At 50.9% G+C, this 19,595-nt stretch overlaps 1 protein-coding gene across 1 annotated transcript; it reads left to right on the top strand.

Moving 5' to 3' along the window:
• Positions 1 to 360: 360 nt before the first annotated feature.
• On the top strand, positions 361 to 13,503 carry Kcng4 (potassium voltage-gated channel modifier subfamily G member 4). The gene is made up of 3 exons (XM_005345752.2): positions 361 to 713; positions 2,373 to 3,161; positions 10,171 to 13,503. The coding sequence occupies exons 2-3, from the start codon at positions 2,409 to 2,411 to the stop codon at positions 10,939 to 10,941; spliced, it is 1,524 nt and encodes a 507-aa protein (XP_005345809.1). The 5' UTR covers positions 361 to 713; positions 2,373 to 2,408; the 3' UTR covers positions 10,942 to 13,503.
• The last annotated feature ends 6,092 nt before the right edge of the window (positions 13,504 to 19,595 follow it).

Here is a 19,595-nt window from a genome sequence, read left to right as displayed (position 1 = left end):
TGGCTCCAAGCCTCTCCATTCCTAACCCCTTATGCCATTTCCCCAATACCCACCATAGGCTCTGAGGCCCTGTCGGTCTGTCTCAATCTGCAAACTTTCCTGGCCTCTCCCCCACCTTAGTGCACTAGGTGGCTGCAATAGCCTGGACCTCAGGTCCCTAGCTGCCCCTGCTCCTCCTGAGCTCAGCTCCTCCTCACAGAGGAGAGAGGACAGACACTCTCCTTGCCTCCCTGGTGCTTGGCAGAGCAGCCACAGCTCCCGCCCGCTGCCTGGCTGATGGAGAGATTAATCCTAAGCCCTTCCCGTCAGCACCCCCACCCCCCACCCTGGGCAGGACCATGCTGGCTGTTCCTGTGGGACTTGGAGCACCAAGTCCGTTGCTGAGGCAGGACGGCTGGCCCAGCTCCCTGCAGCATTCGGACCTTCAGCTCTCAGGAGGAAGGAGGGCTTCAGAGTCCTTCTAGAAAGCTACCTTGTGCCCCTGCTCTTCTGCAGAATCAGAATGAATACACTTCTGGTCTAAAGAGGAGGCCGGAGAAGGACTGGACACTGACGCTGCCAGAGATGCTATGTTGCCAGCTGGTTTTGGTTTGTGTCCTCCCCCACCCCCACCTCTCTGACACAAAACTGTCTCTTTCCTGGTCACTGAGAGAGACATGGGCTCCCCATGTCCGGCAGAGAACTGGCTGGGAACGGACTTCCTAAGACTAGCGGTGAGTTAACTTGGGAGGAACTTGTTTGTCCTGGGGTGGGATGTTCTAGAGCGGTGGCTGGGCTAAACAGCTTGGCAGAAGGGACTTTTGGAGAGAATGACTTTCCCCGGGGCTCTGGAGGAGTTCTGCTGGCCAGCTGTTAGGGGGAGCAAAGACTGCAAAATCAGATCTGTTCAGTGGAAGGAGATGGAGCAAGATTCCGGCTCTCGGCTATCGGAACCCCAGACCAGGAAGACCAGTGTGGGGTTGGATTCAGATTTACTGTGTGACCTTGGACGAGTCCCTTCAGCTCTCTAGGACTTAGTTTCTGCTCTAGAAATTGAGAAAGCTTGGAAAGAACTCCCTAGACTCTTTGCAGGCTGCTCTCCTCCCACTGGCTGTGTGCTGTGAACCACGGAACGCATGCAAAATAACAGTGGGTACTGCAGCGTGCGTGAAACGCGGCGGCCCCGGCTTGTTCCTCACCGGCCGCCACAATCCAGCAGGCTCTGAAATTGGAAAGCGCTTTTATTTCCATGGGCTCCTGATTGGAGTGCCTCTCTCAATGTAGGGTTATAGGTGCCTGGAGACAGCTCTGGCTGGAATGAATAGCAGAGGAAATGGTCGCACAATAGGGAGGTTGAGACATAGCACGGAAATAATTCTTAAAAATATGCGAGCAAGCAAAAATCAAAAATGCTTGTCTTAAACGAAGCCCCCTAAATAGGTCTGTGATGGAGAGAGCGTTAGAAGCCTCTTTGCCCTGTAGATAGAAAACAACAGCCCAGCGAGGGGAGTAACCACTTCAAGGTCACACAGCAAGGGTGGGTGAGGTAGATACAAAATGCGGGTCTGAGTAGGAAAGAGTTGTCCAGAGTGGGAGGTGTCCTCCACCCTCATACCAGGGTCCTCTGAATGAGAGAGAAGACCAGGGGGGCTTCTGGGAGTCGGGTGCCTCACAATGCTGTCATGGTTCCCAGTCCCTGAGAGTTTGGTAGCTGACCCTCACTGAACTGTATTTGCTAAACAGTGGTCAAGATGCTGGTCCTCGATTCCCTCATCTGCCAAGGTGAACTGTGCCTGTCTCCCTCATGGGACGGTTGGCACAAGTCTGTGAAAGAGACTGGCTGTGCTAGAGCACCTAGAAGTGACCGTTATGGGTGCTGCACATGTGTGCCGCTCCCTGACCTGATCCACAGTGTAGGAGCTCGAGCTTCTCCACTCACACAGACCAAGCAGAGGGTCCAGAGAGAGTGAGTCACTCCTTAGAACACGGCCACACAGGGCCCCCTGCAGGGCTGACCCAAGGCTCAACATTAGAGAAGAGAGAGAGACAGGAAGCCACATGCTCAAGACCCCATAGTCTGGGATGGTACAGTTCAGGATCCATTCCATCTCCATTCTCAAAATGTCTGTGTCAGGGAGAAGGAGATGAACATGAAGTCCCTCCCTCTTTAGTGTAGTGGGCAGCACATCTGTATCATGGATGGACATGTTCCACAGGGGTAGGGATGTGTCCAATGGCATGACCCTAGCACATAGTAACTGCCCAGCAACCAAGAAGTAAACAGGAGGTGCAGAGATGGCTGAAGCAGTTGCAGGAACAATACACAAATGCAACAATGTCTGTACTACCAAGACTCATGCTCCCTTCCTTCTTTTGTTCTTCTTCTTCTGGAGGCCGACAGGTGAGCCCTGGCCCCACAGTCTGTGGCGATGCCCACGTCTTTCAGAGACAGGGACCTGCGTCCTGGACACCATCACTTTGGCTCCTGCAGCCCCTTGAGCCAGCTCTGGCCTGGTCCAGAGCCTCAGTCAGTCAAAGGCCTTTACTACCGCAGGGCCCGGAAGGTGGGCACCCTGGACGCCTCTCCAGAGGCGGACCTGAAGAAGGAGATCCTGGTGAACGTGGGTGGCCGGCGATATCTGCTGCCCTGGAGCACCCTGGATGCCTTCCCGCTAAGCCGCCTGAGCAGACTCCGGCTGTGTCGCAGCTACGAGGAGATCACACAGCTCTGTGATGATTATGACGAGAACAGCCAGGAGTTCTTCTTTGACAGGAGCCCCAATGCCTTCGGGGTGATCGTGAGCTTCCTGGCTGCAGGAAAGCTGGTGCTTCTGCGGGAGATGTGCGCGCTGTCGTTCCGGGAAGAGTTGAGCTACTGGGGCATCGAGGAAGCCAACCTGGAACGCTGCTGCTTGCGCAAGCTCATGAAGAAGCTGGAGGAGGCAGCGGAGCTGCGCAGGGAGGAGGCTATGCAGCGCCAGCAGCAGCGCCAGGCCTGCCACTCTGAAGTACAGTCTTCGCGATGGGCCCGCAGGATGAACCAGCTGCGTGAGATGGTGGAGGACCCACAGTCGGGGCTGCCCGGGAAAGTCTTTGCCTGCCTCTCCATTCTCTTCGTGGCCACCACGGCTGTCAGTCTGTGTGTGAGCACCATGCCCGACTTCAGGGCTGAGGAGGACAAGGTGAGTGGTTGCCCATCAGGGTTCATGGGAGAGCTCAGGGACATTTAGGAAACCACAGAAATAGTTTCCTTCCTTTTTTTTTTTTTCTTAGAGACAGTGTCTCATGTAGCCAGGCTTGCCTCAACTTACCCAGTGAGGCCTTAAACCTTGGATCTTCCTGTCTATACTGCCTGAATGCTGGGACTGCAGGTGTACACCACCAACCCTGTTTCATGCAGTACTGGGAATTGAACCCAGGGCTTCCTGCATGCTAGGCAAGCTCTCTCATTACTGAGCTATAGCTCTAGTCCTTTTTTGTTGTTGTTTTAAGATTGGTCTCATGCAGTCCAGGCTGGCCGAGAGCTCTCTATCCAGCCAAGGCTAGCTTCCAATTCATCATTCTATTGCTACCACCTTCTGAGTGCTGGAAGGACAAACATGTGTCCCCACACCCAGTTAAATGTCTTCATTTAATCAGGAGAATATGAACACTATCCTATGTGAATTGTATACAGTTTTAGACACCCCAGCCACAAGTAAAGCTTTTTCACCTTTATTGGCAAGATGGGGACCCTTGAAGTCATTATGCGTTCCTGGCTCTGTAGGGAAACCTGGATACTGACAAAGTCATGTCTGGTTTGGGATGGTGGGAAGACCCATCATCCACTGCCCAGGTCCTGTGATGGGGGTGGAGAGTGCTGGTCCTCACTGATCTCAGTTACCTCCTCAGTAAAATGGGAGACATTTCTCTGAATGTTCCCATATGTATTGCCTTTAATGTTTATTGAGCAACTACTTCATGTTAAGTATTGGCTCAGAATCCAGATCCCTGCACATGAGCCAACCCTTCCCCAGATGGAGACTCAACAATGCTACATGTAGTTCCTCTGGCTGAGGGATAGATTATAGCAGAAACGCTTGACCCTTCTTTTTCTGGTTGCCACCTCCTACAAAGTCTTTTTTTTTTTTTTTTTGGTTTTTCGAGACAGGGTTTCTCTGTGGCTTTGGAGCCTGTCCTGGAACTAGCTCTTGTAGACCAGGCTGGTCTCGAACTCACAGAGATCCGCCTGCCTCTGCCTCCCGAGTGCTGGGATTAAAGGCGTGCGCCACCACCGCCCGGCTTACAAAGTCTTTTAGTATCTCTGGGGGAGAACTCAGAGACTGGTCCTTGGCAGCCCCAACAAGCTAGGCTTGGCCACCCATCCTCAACAGACCAAGTAAACAATAGTGAAAGCCAGAGAGGTGATTAATCAATGTGGCCATATTGTGGGAAGAGAAATTAATAGAGATGTCCAGTGGCCCCCAAGTCATCTTCGGGTTCCGATGTGAAGTCTGTGTTTAAATTACATTATAATTATAATTGGAAAGTGTGTGTGTTCAGGCACATGTGCCTCAGCATGCATGTGGTCTAGAGGACATGGATGGGGAGGTCAGAGGACAACTTGCAAGAGTCGATTCTCTCCTACCATGTGGGTCCTCGGCCATCAGGCCTGGGATAATTTAAGAAAAGCTGGAAAGAAATAAGCCAAGCTAAGGTCAGGCATTCATAAAAATTAATAAGACTCTATGTGATTATTTGGGAGCTGGGTGGCAGGTCCCACAAAGAGCAAAGAGTAAAAACAACAAAAACAAATAAACAAAAAAAAAAAACCAACTACGCACAGGCAGAATGTTTCCTCCGGGTCAAGGTCACTTTAGGTCTGCCAGGACCCAGGACCTAACCCCCCAACAAGCCAGTAACACTAGGGGAAAAAAGGCTTAAGCCTGGTGACAGCCCTAGGTGGAACTTGTCTCCTGGAGAGAAATTCGCCTACAGATCTTTCCAGCCCTCTACTTAACTCTCAGACCAGTGAGATGACTCTGTGGGTAAACCGTGAGTAAAGGTGCTTGCTGAGCCATCTACCTTCTGTCTCTGAGCTTTTACCTTTCTCTCTTCTATATTCCTTTCTTTCCTTCTTATTCCATGGCTGGTAGTGTGGCTGGGTGACTGGCTCCTGGCATCCTGTTATTCTCTTCCTTTTCTTGCTCCTTCCTCTCCTCTCTTTCTCCTTCTATTTATTCTCTATGCCTAGCTATTGGCCATTCAGCTCTTTATTAGACCAATCAGGTGTCTTAGGCAGGCAAAATAACACAGCTTCACAGAGTTAAACAAATGCAACATAAAAGAATGCAACACATCTTTAAATAAATATCAAACAAATGTTCCACAGCATAAACAAATGTAACACGTCTTAAACTAATAATCCACCACACCTGTGCACCCCTACATTCTCTTTGCAGACAGCTGTGGGACACCAAGGACCCCAGGAACCAGATGGTCTGTGTCCTGGTCTGCTTTCTGTTGCTCAGATAAGCATCCTGATCAAACACAAGTTGGAGAGGAAAGGGTTTATTTGACTCCCCCTTCCAGATCATCAGTGAAGGAAGTTAGGGCAGGAACTCAAGCAAGGACCTGAAGCAGAAACCACAGAGGAGGAGGAAGGCCGCTTACTGGTTACTGTTCAGCTAGCTCTCTTACACAGCCCAGGCCCGCCTGTCTAGGGACAGTGCCACCCACAGTAGACTGGGCCCTCCTACATAAATGAGCATGCCAATAGGCCAATCTGATCAAGGCAGTTCCTCCATTGAGACTCTCTTTGAGTCTCTTGGCTTTGTAAAGTCAATAGCTGAGCTAACTAGAAGATTCTCAAAGCTGAAATAGGAGCCTGCATTTGTTCGGAAGGCAGATGAAAAGCTTGAAAATAGAGCTAGACTGTTTCCTAAGGTAGAACATGGCTTCTCTCCAACTTCACACTACAGCTCTCTTACCACCCGAGCCTCCATCTATATTAGATTATGAAAGACAAGGAGGCAGATTAAAACCACATATGCAGATGTTTGTATTCACATCACATGCACACACATGTATACACACACCCATCGCTTCCTCCCAGATTTGCCCCACACAGTACAGCTGGACCAGAGAACCAGCATACACCTTAGACAGGATAAGGTCTCCACAAATATTTGTTGAACAAAATGTGTTTCATCTGGTTGACTGTGGTGATATTTTGCTTATGATCTAACAAATAAAGCTTGCCTGGAGATGAGAGTGCAGAGCTAAGCACTAGAGGCCAGGGAGTGGTGGCTCACACCTTTAGTCTCAGGACTCTAGGGAGAGATGGATCTCCGTTAGTTCAAGACCACCCTGGGCCACACGAAATTGATCCAGTCTGAAAGAGAAACAGCTCACACTAAGGTGATCCCAGCATTTACTTAGGATCACATGCCTTTCATCCTAGTACGAGGGAGATAGAGACAGGAGTGATATGGGTGGAGAGAGGAATATAAAGCGGGAGGAGACGGGAGCTCAGTGCAGTCTGAGGACAGGATTGTCCTTTTGGTCTGAGCACTGGTGGAGGTAAGAACTCTAGTGGCTGGCCACTCTGCTTCTCTGATCCTACAGCTTTTGACCTCTGAGAGCTGACTCTGAGATTTGTACTATAACTGACCAATGTTTTCTCCCAAAGAAAAAGAAACATAACACTCAAATCCTCAGTCTTTCCAACGGCTGAGCTCCACCCTGAGACTGGAGGTGCCACCAGGAGCATCCCCATCCCCCAACCCCAGCAGCTGTTTAGCACAAAGCATGCCATGGCAAGGTCTGCTTGCTCACGGGGTATCTACATGTCAATTTTGCTTCTGAAGATTAGGGCACATTAAGCAATGTCCGTATCCCAGTCAGGGATACCGGGTTGCAGCTGCTGAATAACCACACGCGTGTTCTCCACATGCCTGTCCTCCTTTTGCAGGGAGAGAAGACAGTGTCGGGGAGTCAGGAGCTTCCCTGTGCAGAGGAGTGAGGGCATCACAGGGCCTCATGCGTTGAAAATGACCAAAAGTGCAAACCCAGGCCGAGTTTAACGCCACTGCCACTGGGGAAATCAAATTAGGGGCAGGTCACCAGTTTGCCATCCTGGGCAGCCCAGAGTTGTCCCTGAGAAACTGGCAGCCGTGTCCCACGGGATAAGAGGGATTCGTGTGCAAAGACAGCCACAGTGTCCCTGTGCTTCCTCTCCGATGGAGTCACCTTTGTACATGCTGCCCTTTCTCTGCTTTTGTTGGGGATTATATTTCAGAGAGCCAGGGAGGCTGAAGCCAGGCAATCCTAAAATGTTTGTTCTTTAAAGACAGTGCCTCAAAATTTACATAAAAAGCATTTGTTCTCTCTAGTATATGCCTTGTCTTTCTTATTTGTCCTCAGGGGACAGCAGGCAGGCAGAGAGGAGCTCTATTTAGTCAGTCAGCTGTTAAGGCTGGCCGGTTTCTCCTGAGGAGAACCATAGGGCACAGGGATTTAATAACACCCCGAGGAACTCAGAGCTGGTGGCTGTGACCCATAGAAACCCAGATTCCTTTGCTTTGTCACCACTGCCATCTGGCTGAGCCATGCTTGTTGTTCATTGGGGGATTGGTCGGTGACCTTTGTGGGGTTTCCTCTTGTTGGCAGGGCTCTGGCGCTCAGTTGGAAGAGTGTTGGTCCAGCCTGTGTGAAGTTGATCCCTAGCAGTGTGTAAACCAAGTGTGGTAGCTCACATCTTTAATCCCAAAGGTGTAGGCAGAAGACCAGAAGTTCAAGGTCATCCTTGGCCACCAAGAGGTGGTGGACCGCTGTGTCTGTTCCCAGTGAGTGTTTTCATTCCTTTTGGGTGTGCTCACAGGCATGACCTTGCTGAGTCTTGAGTGTGAGTTTAACCCCTGGAGGAGCTGCCACGTTGTTCCCTAAATTCAAGTTCCCTGTAACCCACACCATCAGGTTCTCTCCCTCCCTTTCCCTCTCTCATTCCCCCCCCATGTGTGTGTGTGTTTGTGTGTGTGTGTGTGTGTGTGTGTGTGTGTGTGTGTGTGTGTGTGTAGCTCAGACAACTTTCTAGAGCTGTTTTTCCCCTTCCACCACGTGGGTTCAGGTACGTTGTCAAGCTTACCTCGGCCGCAGGAACTTTAACCCTCTGAGCCATCTTGTCAGCCCTCATTCTTCTTTTAATCACGATTTTCAGGTGCGCAAATTGAAACTTCTAAAAAAAAAAAAAAACAAAAAACAAAAAACAAAAAAAAAAACAGACAAAAAACCACACCCCTGCAATCCCACCCTTGTCAATCTAGACTATTTCCCTCACCCCAAAAATTTCCTTGGGCCCTCCCTAGTCAACCTAGGGTTCCCTAAGCAGTCGTTTGTTTTTTATTTTACTTTTTTGGTTTTACAAGACAGGGTTTCTCTTTGTAGCTTTGGAGCCTGTCCTAGAACTTGCTCTGTAAAACCAGGCCAGCCTCGAACTCAGTTAGATTCACCTGCCTCTGCCTCCCGAGTGCTGGGATTAAAGGTGTGCACCTCCACTGCCTGGCTGAGCAGTTGTTTTGATGGTTGGAGTCATGGAGGTGAGCCTTCCCTAGTCCCAACTGTTGCCTGTCTGGCCACTGGCTTGCTAGGCCCTATATGCCTGTGTGGTCCTTTCATTTCTACCGAAGCCTCCTCAGGCCTGGCTCACCTTGACTTTAGGAATAAGCAGCGCTCTCCTCAGTACCCCCAGAAACAAGGCATGCACCATGGAGGCTGATTCCCCCACTTGGCCTGGGATTAGGAGGAACCCCAAAACCAGAATTTTCTGTGCACACATCTAGAAAGATGGGAACAATGTAGACCAAAGTGCCCTGGCCCCAGTAGCCAGAGTCTTCCTCAGAGAGAAACAAGTGTTTTGTTTTTGTTTTGTTTTGTTTTCTTCTTCTTCTTCTCTCTTTCCTCTATATAGGCAGGGCTGGAATGAATATCACATCCTCAACTGGAACCCTACATCCATCTCTTGTGTCCCAGCATGGCTGCAAAGATGCCAGCTCCTGCAGGCAGACAACCAGGCTGGTTAGGATGCAGGGCAGAGCGGGATGCAGGCGGAGTGACTAGGCAGAGACAGTCTGCTGCAGTGCAGGGAGGGCCGACGGCCCAGACCAGGGGAGGGAGGACAGTGTACATGGCTTGAATAGCCAAACACCAGCACCAGAGGCAGAAGCTCAGCCTGCTGGGGCCTGCTGGGCCCTCCAGAGTCACCTTCCCCAGCTGCTGGTCACTGAACCCAGCTTTCTCTACTTGCCTGTTTCATTCTCCCCTGGGGTGTTGGTCCTTTGTGGCAGGCCCCTTTACTGTCCTGGAGCCAAGAAAGGGGTCAGTGTAAGGAGCTCACAGCCTTGGCCGATGCCCTTGACCTAGCAATGCTTCTTCTATAGGTGACAAGATGTGGCCATAGCTGTAACAGAGGCAGGAAATCCGGCTTTCCACCAGATTGATCTGCCATGTACAACCACACAATGGACAGCTCAGCCCACAGGACATAGCAAGGACATGCTGTGTCTCCAGGGCAGCGGTTCTCAACCTGTGGGTCACAACCCCCTTGGGGGGAGTCACATATCAGATACCCTGCATATGAGATATTTACATCATGATTCATAACAGTAGCAAAATTACAGTTATGAAGTAGCAACAAAAATAACTATGTTCGGAGGTCACCACATCATGAAGAACTATATTAAAGTTGCAGCATCAGGAAGGTTGAGAACCACGGCTCTCGGACCTGGGAAGATGGTTTGGTGGGTTAGTTGTTTGATTGGCATGCACAAGGACCTACTTGGCAAGCCCCAGGCCAGTAAGAGTCCCTGTCTCAAAAGAAAAAACAAAAATCCCATAAAACAAGGTGGATAGAGCCTGAAAAATTACAGCCCTGATTGTTTTCTGGCCATCACACACACACACACACACACACACACACACACACACACACACACACACACACACACCTAACAAGGCTTTTCAAGGAGAAGCCATTTCTTCACACCCCCACAGAGCCACCACGAAGCTACTTCACCGTGCCTTCTCCACCATGGCTGGATGTCCCTCAGAAACCATGAACCCGTATAAATCCTTCCTCTTTGGAGTCGTTGTGCCGTTGTGCCAGGTTTTGAGGGCTGCTGACTAACCCGTGATTCTGTGGCTCTTTCACCCCAGGGAGAATGCACGAGAAAGTGTTACTACATCTTCGTGGTGGAGACCATCTGCGTGGCCTGGTTCTCCCTAGAGTTCTGTCTGCGGTTTGCCCAGGCCCGGAACAAGTGTCAGTTCTTCCGTGGGCCCCTGAATGTCATTGACATTCTAGCCATCTCCCCGTACTACGTGTCTCTTGTGGTGTCCGAGGAGTCCCCGGAGGCAGGCGAGAGGCTGAGTGGCAGCTCCTATCTGGAGAAAGTCGGATTGGTGCTGCGTGTTTTGCGGGCGCTGCGTATCCTCTACGTGATGCGTCTGGCCCGCCACTCGCTGGGGCTGCAGACGCTGGGTCTCACGGTGCGTCGCTGCGCCAGGGAGTTTGGCCTTTTGCTGCTCTTCCTGGGGGTGGCGGTCACCCTCTTCTCCCCTCTAGTCTACGTGGCTGAGAATGAGTCTGGAAGGGTCCTAGAGTTCACCAGCATTCCCGCGTCCTACTGGTGGGCCATCATCTCCATGACCACAGTGGGCTATGGGGACATGGTTCCTCGCAGCGTTCCTGGTCAGATGGTGGCTCTGAGCAGCATTCTTAGCGGTATCCTCATCATGGCCTTCCCAGCTACATCCATCTTTCACACCTTCTCCCATTCCTACCTGGAGCTGAAGCGGGAGCAGGAGCAGGTCCAGGCCCGCCTCCGGCGTCTTCAGAACACAAACTCGGCCAGCGAAAGGGAGCTTCTGAGCGATGTGGATGACCTGGTCCCCGAGGGCCTGGTCTCCCCCATCCGCTACCTGTAACTCCTACCGCCTTAGGAATGCGCCATAATTTCAACTCATCCCACGGCTGAGACAAGCTCCTGCACCTCTCCTGTGGACCATCTGGGGGTGTGTTCTCAGAATGCTGACTTCCAAAGCAGGAAAGGGGCCAGACCATAACAACACTGGTGTGATCCTGGGCACATCCCTTATCCTTCCCCAGCTCCCTGCCAGCTACTGGGCACAGTTCATCTTGGTAGGCTGAGTCGGTGGCCCTGTGTTCTTTCCCCTCCCTTGCAGACTCTGTGCTATTCCACCCTGGGTCCTGGATGCTCATTGAACTGACCACTGCTAATAGTGAAATGCGGAGTCTACAGATTTCCATCCTCTCCTCCAGACTCCCTCTCCAGGTTCATGCCACCCCAGAGGGCTCAGGCACTGAGACCTGTTCAAAGCTCCATGCAGCCCAGCAAGGCTTCCAGGCGGATCATGTGCTCTCTTGCTTCCTGCCACCTCCAGCCGAGTTTCCAAATGCAGCGGAAGCACTCACTGTTCTAGATGCTCTTAGCCAAGAAGGCAGCCCTGGCCACTGCAATAAATCCTGTCAGGGTCTCATGGCAGAGAGCCTACTGTCACCTCTGACATTGCTAGAGACCTGGGCCACAGGGCCACCTGCAAATACCCAGTTGGCCAGCCTGACTCTTGGTGGACACTCTGGTTCTGCAGCTCTTAGTCTTGACCAGGAGACGCTGAGAACCATACAATGTCCTTTCAGAGAACAGCAGCACCAGGAGGAGCCTCAGCTTTCCCCGATCAACTAAACATCACTGACACAGCTCGGCAGTACAGCCCTAGGCCTGCCTGGTTCTAGCTCCCCACATCTGACCCCCACTGATGGAGGCTGGGCATCCCTGGTGTCTGTGTGCATCCACGTATCCGTGTGCTCCTCTGTCAGCAGACTCGACCCTTGGATCCACAGAGGAGGCAGCGTGCTATGAACATGACTTACAGAGACGAACCAGGAAGCAGCAGAGGCCCCTGAGCAGCCAGTGCCCCCAGAGTTTCCCAAGACACAGGGTCTAATGCTGGAGGGGCACCCGGGGGGGGGGTGGCAGAGCAGACTGGGAGAAGGAGGTGGTGGATCTCAGAGCTTTACAGAAGACAGCACTGTGACTGTGCTAGGCGTGGGACAAGGATGACAGTCCAAGCCGAAGTGGGAGTGAAATCCATCCAGGAATGTCCCGTGGGTTCACCTCCCCCACATCACTACCAATCTGGCACAGCATACCTGGGAGACATCTCCGTGGCACTTCCCAGCAGAGACACAGCTGCACTGTCATCCAGTACTGGCTGTAAGGCCACTGGAGAAAGGACAAGGGCAGTAAGATAGACGGGGCCCTGTGAGTCTGACATGGCTCAGGTGTGGCATGCAGTCAGTACTGCAGCCCTGCTAATACCATATCTGACTATTGGTCCTTCTGCCAGTATTGAGCTGAGCCCTTTTGGGTGCTGGGCTCACTTCCCCTGACTGCAACCCATAGCCAATGACTTTCCAGAGAAGCCCCAACATCTAAGCTAAAGGGAGTCTTGCTCATGTGGGAACTCTGACATCCTCTGATTCCCCCAGCAGATACATACACGACTCCATCTCTCTAGACCTCAAGGTCCGGAGAGCACCTTAGTTCTTACCAAGCTCACATGTCTCAAGCAAGCCCTTTGTGTCACATGAGGAGAGCTGATTCCTTCATGAGGCCCAAGGCATGCTGTTCTGTTTCAGGGATCAGCCAGCAGAGTCCTGGGGATACCTGAATGTATTCTGGAAGTATATAAAAAGTAGCTTTTGCACCAGGCTAATTTTTATTTGTTTGTTTGTTGTGAGACAAGATCTCACAGTGTAATCCAGGCTATCATTGAACACATAATCTTCCTGGTTCAGCCTCCTGGCTCCCACACTAATATTTTTTAGCTTTAATTAGACAAAACACTAAACAATCAGTTTTTACTTTATACTCTTAAGAACAGACAGCATGGGTTCCATCTGAGGCCCGGGGGTTTTACTCTGTCTATGATTGTGAGCCGGTCCCTCTGTCTCTCTGTAAACCACACTGTTAGACCAGATCTGTGGTTCTCTAGCTAAAATTCTACAGGACACTTTTGGGGGCTGCTGTTGTTGGGGGATGATCAGCCAAAGAAGCAGAGGACCCATTGGCCAATGATGGTCATGCATTCTTCACACAACACCTAAAAGAATACAGAAATACCTAGACAGTTCCTCTCCTCCAAGACAGGGCTATCCACAGGTTACAGACCTAAGGTGTTGGGCTCACCCTGGAACCAGAGAAGAAGCCACTGGGGACCTGGGCCCTGTCAGCTCTGCATCTGTCCCTCGGTTCTGGCTGAAGGCCTTGTCTGCATCACATGCTTGGTTTGATGTCCCCAGTACTGTGCCTAGCTCTCACCAGGCATCCCCACAGTTCTCTGTGCCACCAAATGTACCAAGGCAAAAAGAAAAGTCAAAGGTCAGCATTGGCTAAACCCATCAAAGACACAAAATGTCTCTATTGTCTGCACACATATACCCAGTTATAACTCCTATTAAATAAGACTTGGAAAATTGTAAGGGATGGCTTGATGTAGGGTTTAATTTAACACTTTTGATTTTTTTGTTTTTGTTTTGTTTCATTGTTTTCTTTTTCTTGGGTAACATCCTGGGAGATAGGTCTAAGTCGCCCAGGTCTGGCTTTTGCATCCCTTTTGATGTGATTGGATGGGAAGGAACTACAAGCGTGTTGCTAGGTAGTGTTTTCATCCCCGTTGGCTGACAGGAGCCTAGCGATCCCCAGCTGCTGTGGCTGCAGCCAAAGGGGACTTTTGACTTTGAGTCACCTTCCAGCGGTTACAGGTGTGGCTCCTAGAGGAAGGAACTGTGTTGACTGGAGGTCTTTCCAGTCGTGCAGAGTTGAGCTCAGCAGTAGAATTGAGTTAGCTCTTCAATACAATAAAAGGGACTCAAAGAGGGTCCTGACTTGGGACTGTGCCAAGACTGCAGGCTACTTCCAGGGCTTCTAGGACTGCACCATGGCCACCAGCAGTCCCATCAACACATGATCAGTGTGCCTCTGATCATCCGAAGGGCAGATATGCTTCTGGATGCTAATGCGCTTCCGAGGGCAGAGTGTCCACTGATTTCATTTGTTTCTCAAAGGAAGACTCTCCCAAACAGGGTAAAGAGCTCTAATGTCAACCAACTCCCTCTTGGAAGATGGAGAGACCAAGGTTCAGAGAGGGAAAATCACGCATTGGCTTATCTCATTATATTCAAGTATCTTGACTCCTAGCTGAGCCCTTTCTAGTATATTCGGCTGCAACCCTGGGCTCGGGGGAAGCAGGGCCTGGCCTTGGAGAATGTGTTCGATAGGAAAAGAAAGCAGCAGTTTGCCACACTGTCCTGAGCTGAGGGGCAGAGACACTGTGGAGTGTCCTAGGCATATTGTTCAACAGGAGACATGGGGATGGACTTGCTGGACGTGCTTTTCCTCAGATACCCATAGTGATCCTGTAGGAGGCTGCTGTAGTCCCTCCCAGCATGGGCAACTGGGCTTCTGGGAACTTGCTGCAGCCGTTCCTAACCTGCGGTGGCTGGGAAGGCCACACAGAAAGGGACACAGTAATCAGTGTGTGAACATGTCACCATATACCAAACCTGGCAGCCCATTCCAGATTCACCTGCCCACAGAGGTCTTTTCCTACCACCCGATTTCCATCACTCAGGTACCACACCTCACCCTTTCCCATGATGCACTGCATGCCCCACTGTGGACACTCCGTATCTCCCACTCCTCATGGAGGAATGTGACTGTGGACACTTTCTGGGTGGTCACTGGTACCTAGCCTACGGGTTTGTAACAGTTTGTGTGGGGACCATGAGTCCCAGCAAATCTTCCCCACTCTCAAAAAAAAGAGGAAGGGGGTTACTATCAATGCGGGGCAGTTCCTCTCTTTGGGAGGTGATCCCAGGACACACTATGAGGATCAGAGACTGAGAAAGGGGAGGAAGGGGCCAGGGAGAGCTGGCCTTGCTCAAAGATTGAAATAAAGCAGTAACATTAGGCCTCCTTACTGCCTGCCTGCGCAGGTCAGGTAGAATGTTCCATCTTCCCCACTCTCAAAAAAAGAGGAAGGGGGTTACTATCAATGCGGGGCAGTTCCTCTCTTTGGGAGGTGATCCCAGGACACACTATGAGGATCAGAGACTGAGAAAGGGGAGGAAGGGGCCAGGGAGAGCTGGCCTTGCCCAAAGATTGAAATAAAGCAGTATCATTAGGCCTGCTTACTGCCTGCCTGCGCAGGTCAGGTAGAATGTTCCAGCAAGGCTGGTCATACTGAGGATCTCTGTGAAGAGATCATATCCTTCTTGCAGGTAAATGAGTCCCCAAGATGCAGCATCTCCAACCCTGGGCAGCTTCACAGATTCTAAAGTAGGACCTTAATGGTTTCAAGGTCCCACCTTTGCCTTCGTAAGTGTGGACAGGAAGGGGTGTGACTTTGGAGACAAACCGCCAGGGCTGGCACAGTCTGGCTCGGTCCAGGCTCTGGACTCCCAGAGCTTCCAGCCCTGGGCAGCCTGCTCTCTGCCCAGTGCCTATCTTTATGCAGCTTTGACATCTAGCCAAGGGGCACCTCCCGGAATACAATGTCAGTTAAAAATAAAACTAAAGGCACCAGCCCTGCCCTGCAGCAGTCTGCTTCTGAGGACACATAGAGAACTCAGAGCTATCTCTTAGGGACTTGCTGTAAGGAGGACACAGCCAAGGGGGTACAGCTACCATGTGACACAACCTGGGATAATGTGGGCCCTGAACTAAAACTAGCCTCCATTGTATTTGCGCTTACCTGCCTGATGCAGACCCCTATGAGGCCTGAGGTGCCACCTGCACTTACTGGGTGAGATCTGGGGACCCTGCACCCTTCTGAATTAAACATTAAATGACATAAAAAAACAACTTTATAAGTTCAAGACAAGGCTGGGCTCTATAGAAAGTCTGACCAGCCTGGGCTACATAGAGACTCTGAGGCATGGCTCTAGTCTCTCAGCTCCTTACTGACCCCTAGAGCCCCCTCCATCACATGTGCACCCCAGATGATCCCCTCACCATGGACACAGAGTCAGCATCTAATTCCGTATGATGGACAGCAGAGCTGAGACTGCTCCTAACAGTAACCAGTGTCTAGGGATGCAGCTCAATTGGTAGTTTGCCTGGGTTTGATTTCCCAGGACTGTGGGAACTATGTGTGGCTGTATATGACTGCAACCCCAGCACTAGGAGGCAGAGCCAGGAGAATCACCCGAAGTTTGAAGTCAGCCAGGAATATAGAGTGAGACCTTGTCCTAAAAAGAAAACAAAAACAAAATAACCCACAAAAACCAAGCTATCTGCCCAGGGATGAAAATTTAAGTTGACACAAAGTCCTGGTACAGATGCTTACAGCACTTTCTTCATAATTGCTGAGATGTCCTTTAGCGGGGAGTGGACACACACTGGTCCATGCTGGATGGAACACTCCATTCAGTACTTTGACATGGAGCTGAGGGTGGAGTTCTGGGAAGTCTACCTCTGCCTAGCTCTGTTGTGAACTGGGGTCTCTTACTTGACTTGGCACTGATTCCACTAGGCTGGAGTCCTGGGGATTTCCCTGCTTCTGCTTCCCCAACACTGCGAGTGTTTTGCATATGGAGCTCTGTCCCAGCCCCACTGAGTCCTGTTTAGAACAGGTTCTGTTCTCACCCGGACACATTTCTGCGAAGAGACCCTACAATGCTAGTTTTCTACTGTTTGTCTGTGCCATATAGCACCACCACCACCCCCCGCCCTAGTGCAGGAAATGATGACATGAACAGTCTCCTCTCCATAGACACAAAGAAGACAGTCAGGACCCAGGAACAGGCCCATCTGCTTCTGGCTGAACCCCACTATCAGCTTGCAGCCTGGACCTCTGGGATTCACTTTCCCTTGCCCCGTTGGGACCCTGATAACTAGAAAGGCAGACCAGAGCCTTGGTCCCCCGAGTCCATGCTTCTACTAGGTGCACACTCAGCTGCTGAAACTCAGAGACAGCAGAGACAGCTGAAGTTCAGAAAAGTTCCCACAGGCCAGGCCTGCAGGAAGAGGGCTGGAAGCTGAAGGCACCCGAGAAGCCTTGCAGGAGTGTGCCAGGATTTGCTACATCAGCTCCTAATTTAAATATGCTGCTGTCAGCAAAACTTCACCCAGGGGGATCGGGCCAAGAAGACTTCAACAGACTCCATCCCCCTGAGACGATAGAGTCGAGAGAAGGGAGCTGGGCAGATGGCTGCGGAGGGAAGGATCGGAGGGCCCATAGGTACAGCCAGGGGAAGACGAGTACTTCTTGGCAGATCACAGCAGAGTTAATGTCATTTTGAATAACTTGTTTACTCAGTGATTATGTGATTAATGGGTCCTGCAGGCTCAGGGACATAAAACCGAAGTACAGTGGCTGATCCTGGCCACCGTCACCGCTGCGGTAAGAATAGTCAATCAACTTAAGTTGTCTCCTGGGGTAAATAGTGGGCAGTAAGTGGGCTAATGAATAGATGAGGGGTTTCCAGAACCCTTCCCTCTGGAAAATTATAAGCATGAGAAATGATTTCAAAAGCGACATAATAAAGGTTGCCAGCTTCCTTGTGTCCCTTCTCTCAGTAAGGGACCTTTGCCTTGTGTGCTTCTGAGGACTCTGCTCTCCTCCGTGGCAGCCCTTCCTATTCTTCTTCTGTCCGTTCCTTACCCCATGGCCCTGGCTCTATCTGTGACCTCTCCAAGCAGATGTGACTGGCAGGGGATGCTGATCTCCAGAGCAGCCGGGAGCTGCAGAGTAAAGGCAGGGACAGCTGAGCCACTAGAAAACTAGCAATAAGCTCCCCTGGTCCTCTTCTTCTAAGTCAGCAAAATAGGACTCAGAGAGGCTGAGTCAAATTAAAGGTCATGGTAAAGAATTCAGCAGCCCTGGCTGGCTACTGAGATGGGACAGTACAGACAGAAAGTCTGCCTCACCCTGTAGGGATGACGACATCTCTCCTGCAGAGTTCTGTACAAACATGAGGGCCTAAGCTCGGTCCCCAGCACCTGGGGACAGTGAGGTGGCTCAGTAGGCAAAGGACCTGCCTTCAAACCCAGTGACCTACATTCAATTCTCCAGACCCACATGGTAGGAGGGAATCAACTTCCCGAAAGCTGCCCTCTGACTTCCACTTGTGGGAGGTCATGGGTATGTCCACCCCGCCCCCCCCCACATACATATATACATGATTTTAAAAAATTAAAGCATTGTGGCAGCACCTACACTGGGGAGTGGAGACAGGAGGGTCCCAGGGGTTCAACAGTCAGCCAGGCCACCCCAGTCACAGAACCCCAGGACTACATGAGAGACCCTGTCTCAAAACATGGTGGAAGCGATTGAGGAAGACACCTAGTGTCAACCTCTGGTCTCGCCTGCACCTGCACACACAGGCACACACACACAAAGCATCCATTTGTCTTCTACATCTGGATGGAGACACTTCATTTAAAATACCTCTCAGTTCCACCCATTTTCCTACAAATGCCATTGCCTTGTTCTTTCCGGCTACCCACAGTTCCGTTGTGTCCATGTACGGCACTATTCAGTCCTCAGTTGACAGACATCTAGACCGGCTCTGTTTCCTGACTATTGTGAACAGAACAGCTATGAACACTGACATGCATGTCCCTCTGTGGGAGGACTCAGACTCCTGGGTAAAAAGCAGGGGTGTACAGCTGGTCCATATGGTAGTGGTTTTTTTAGAGACAGTCACCATACTTATTTCCTTAGTAACTATGGAAATTCTCCATCCCTGAGGCATTAAGGGAAGGATTAAGACAAAAAGACAACAAAATATAAGCAACAGAAGGAAATGAGGCTGGGGTACAGGTGAGGCGGGGGGGGGGGTGAGACCAATAGGTGGACAGAGGGCTGTGGAAGGGAAGGAAGAGGATCTACCAACCAATCAACTTTTCTGTACCAATCTAAACTAAAAATATAAAATATATAACAGTATTCCTGTATAATTTATGCACAGTCTGGCATGGTGGGAACTAGACCTGACATATGACTCTACCGCTGAGTTTCTGCCCCTGCGCGCTTCGGCTCCGCTCAGAATCAACTGTAATACAGAGTCAGGTATGACAGATATAGAAGTAGGTGTCATGCTGGGTTGTAATAGAATCTCTCTAGGGAGTGATGGAATCTACACAGTAGATACATGTGGATTTTCTACCATGGGTATTTTGCTCTGCCGCCATTTGACTGCAGATGTGTGACCTGTGGACAAAGGGACTGGCATCTCTCTCCGCAAGTCTACTAGTATATACACAGGCTCAGTGACCGGCCAAGGGGACACAGGGAGGAGAGACCAGCCTGGTCCTGAATAACAGCCCTGGTAGAAGTCACCTGTATCCATTAACTGTCAACAGAGAGACGGTACAAGAGGCCAACAGGACACAGTCTCAGGGTTGTAAAAATGGGCAACACTGTTGTGGAGGCTGGGGGGGGGGTCATCTAATTGGCTATCTGAATGCTCTGTTTAACCCCAAAGCCAGAATACCAATAGTCTAAGCCCCTGGCTCCAGTCTGAGGGCTCAGGAACCAAAGCTCTTGTGCCC

This window comes from Microtus ochrogaster, chromosome 4, assembly GCF_000317375.1.
Source record: "Microtus ochrogaster isolate Prairie Vole_2 chromosome 4, MicOch1.0, whole genome shotgun sequence".
NCBI classification, from domain to species: Eukaryota; Metazoa; Chordata; class Mammalia; order Rodentia; family Cricetidae; genus Microtus; species Microtus ochrogaster.
This window is presented reverse-complemented; position numbering and strand designations above follow the sequence as displayed.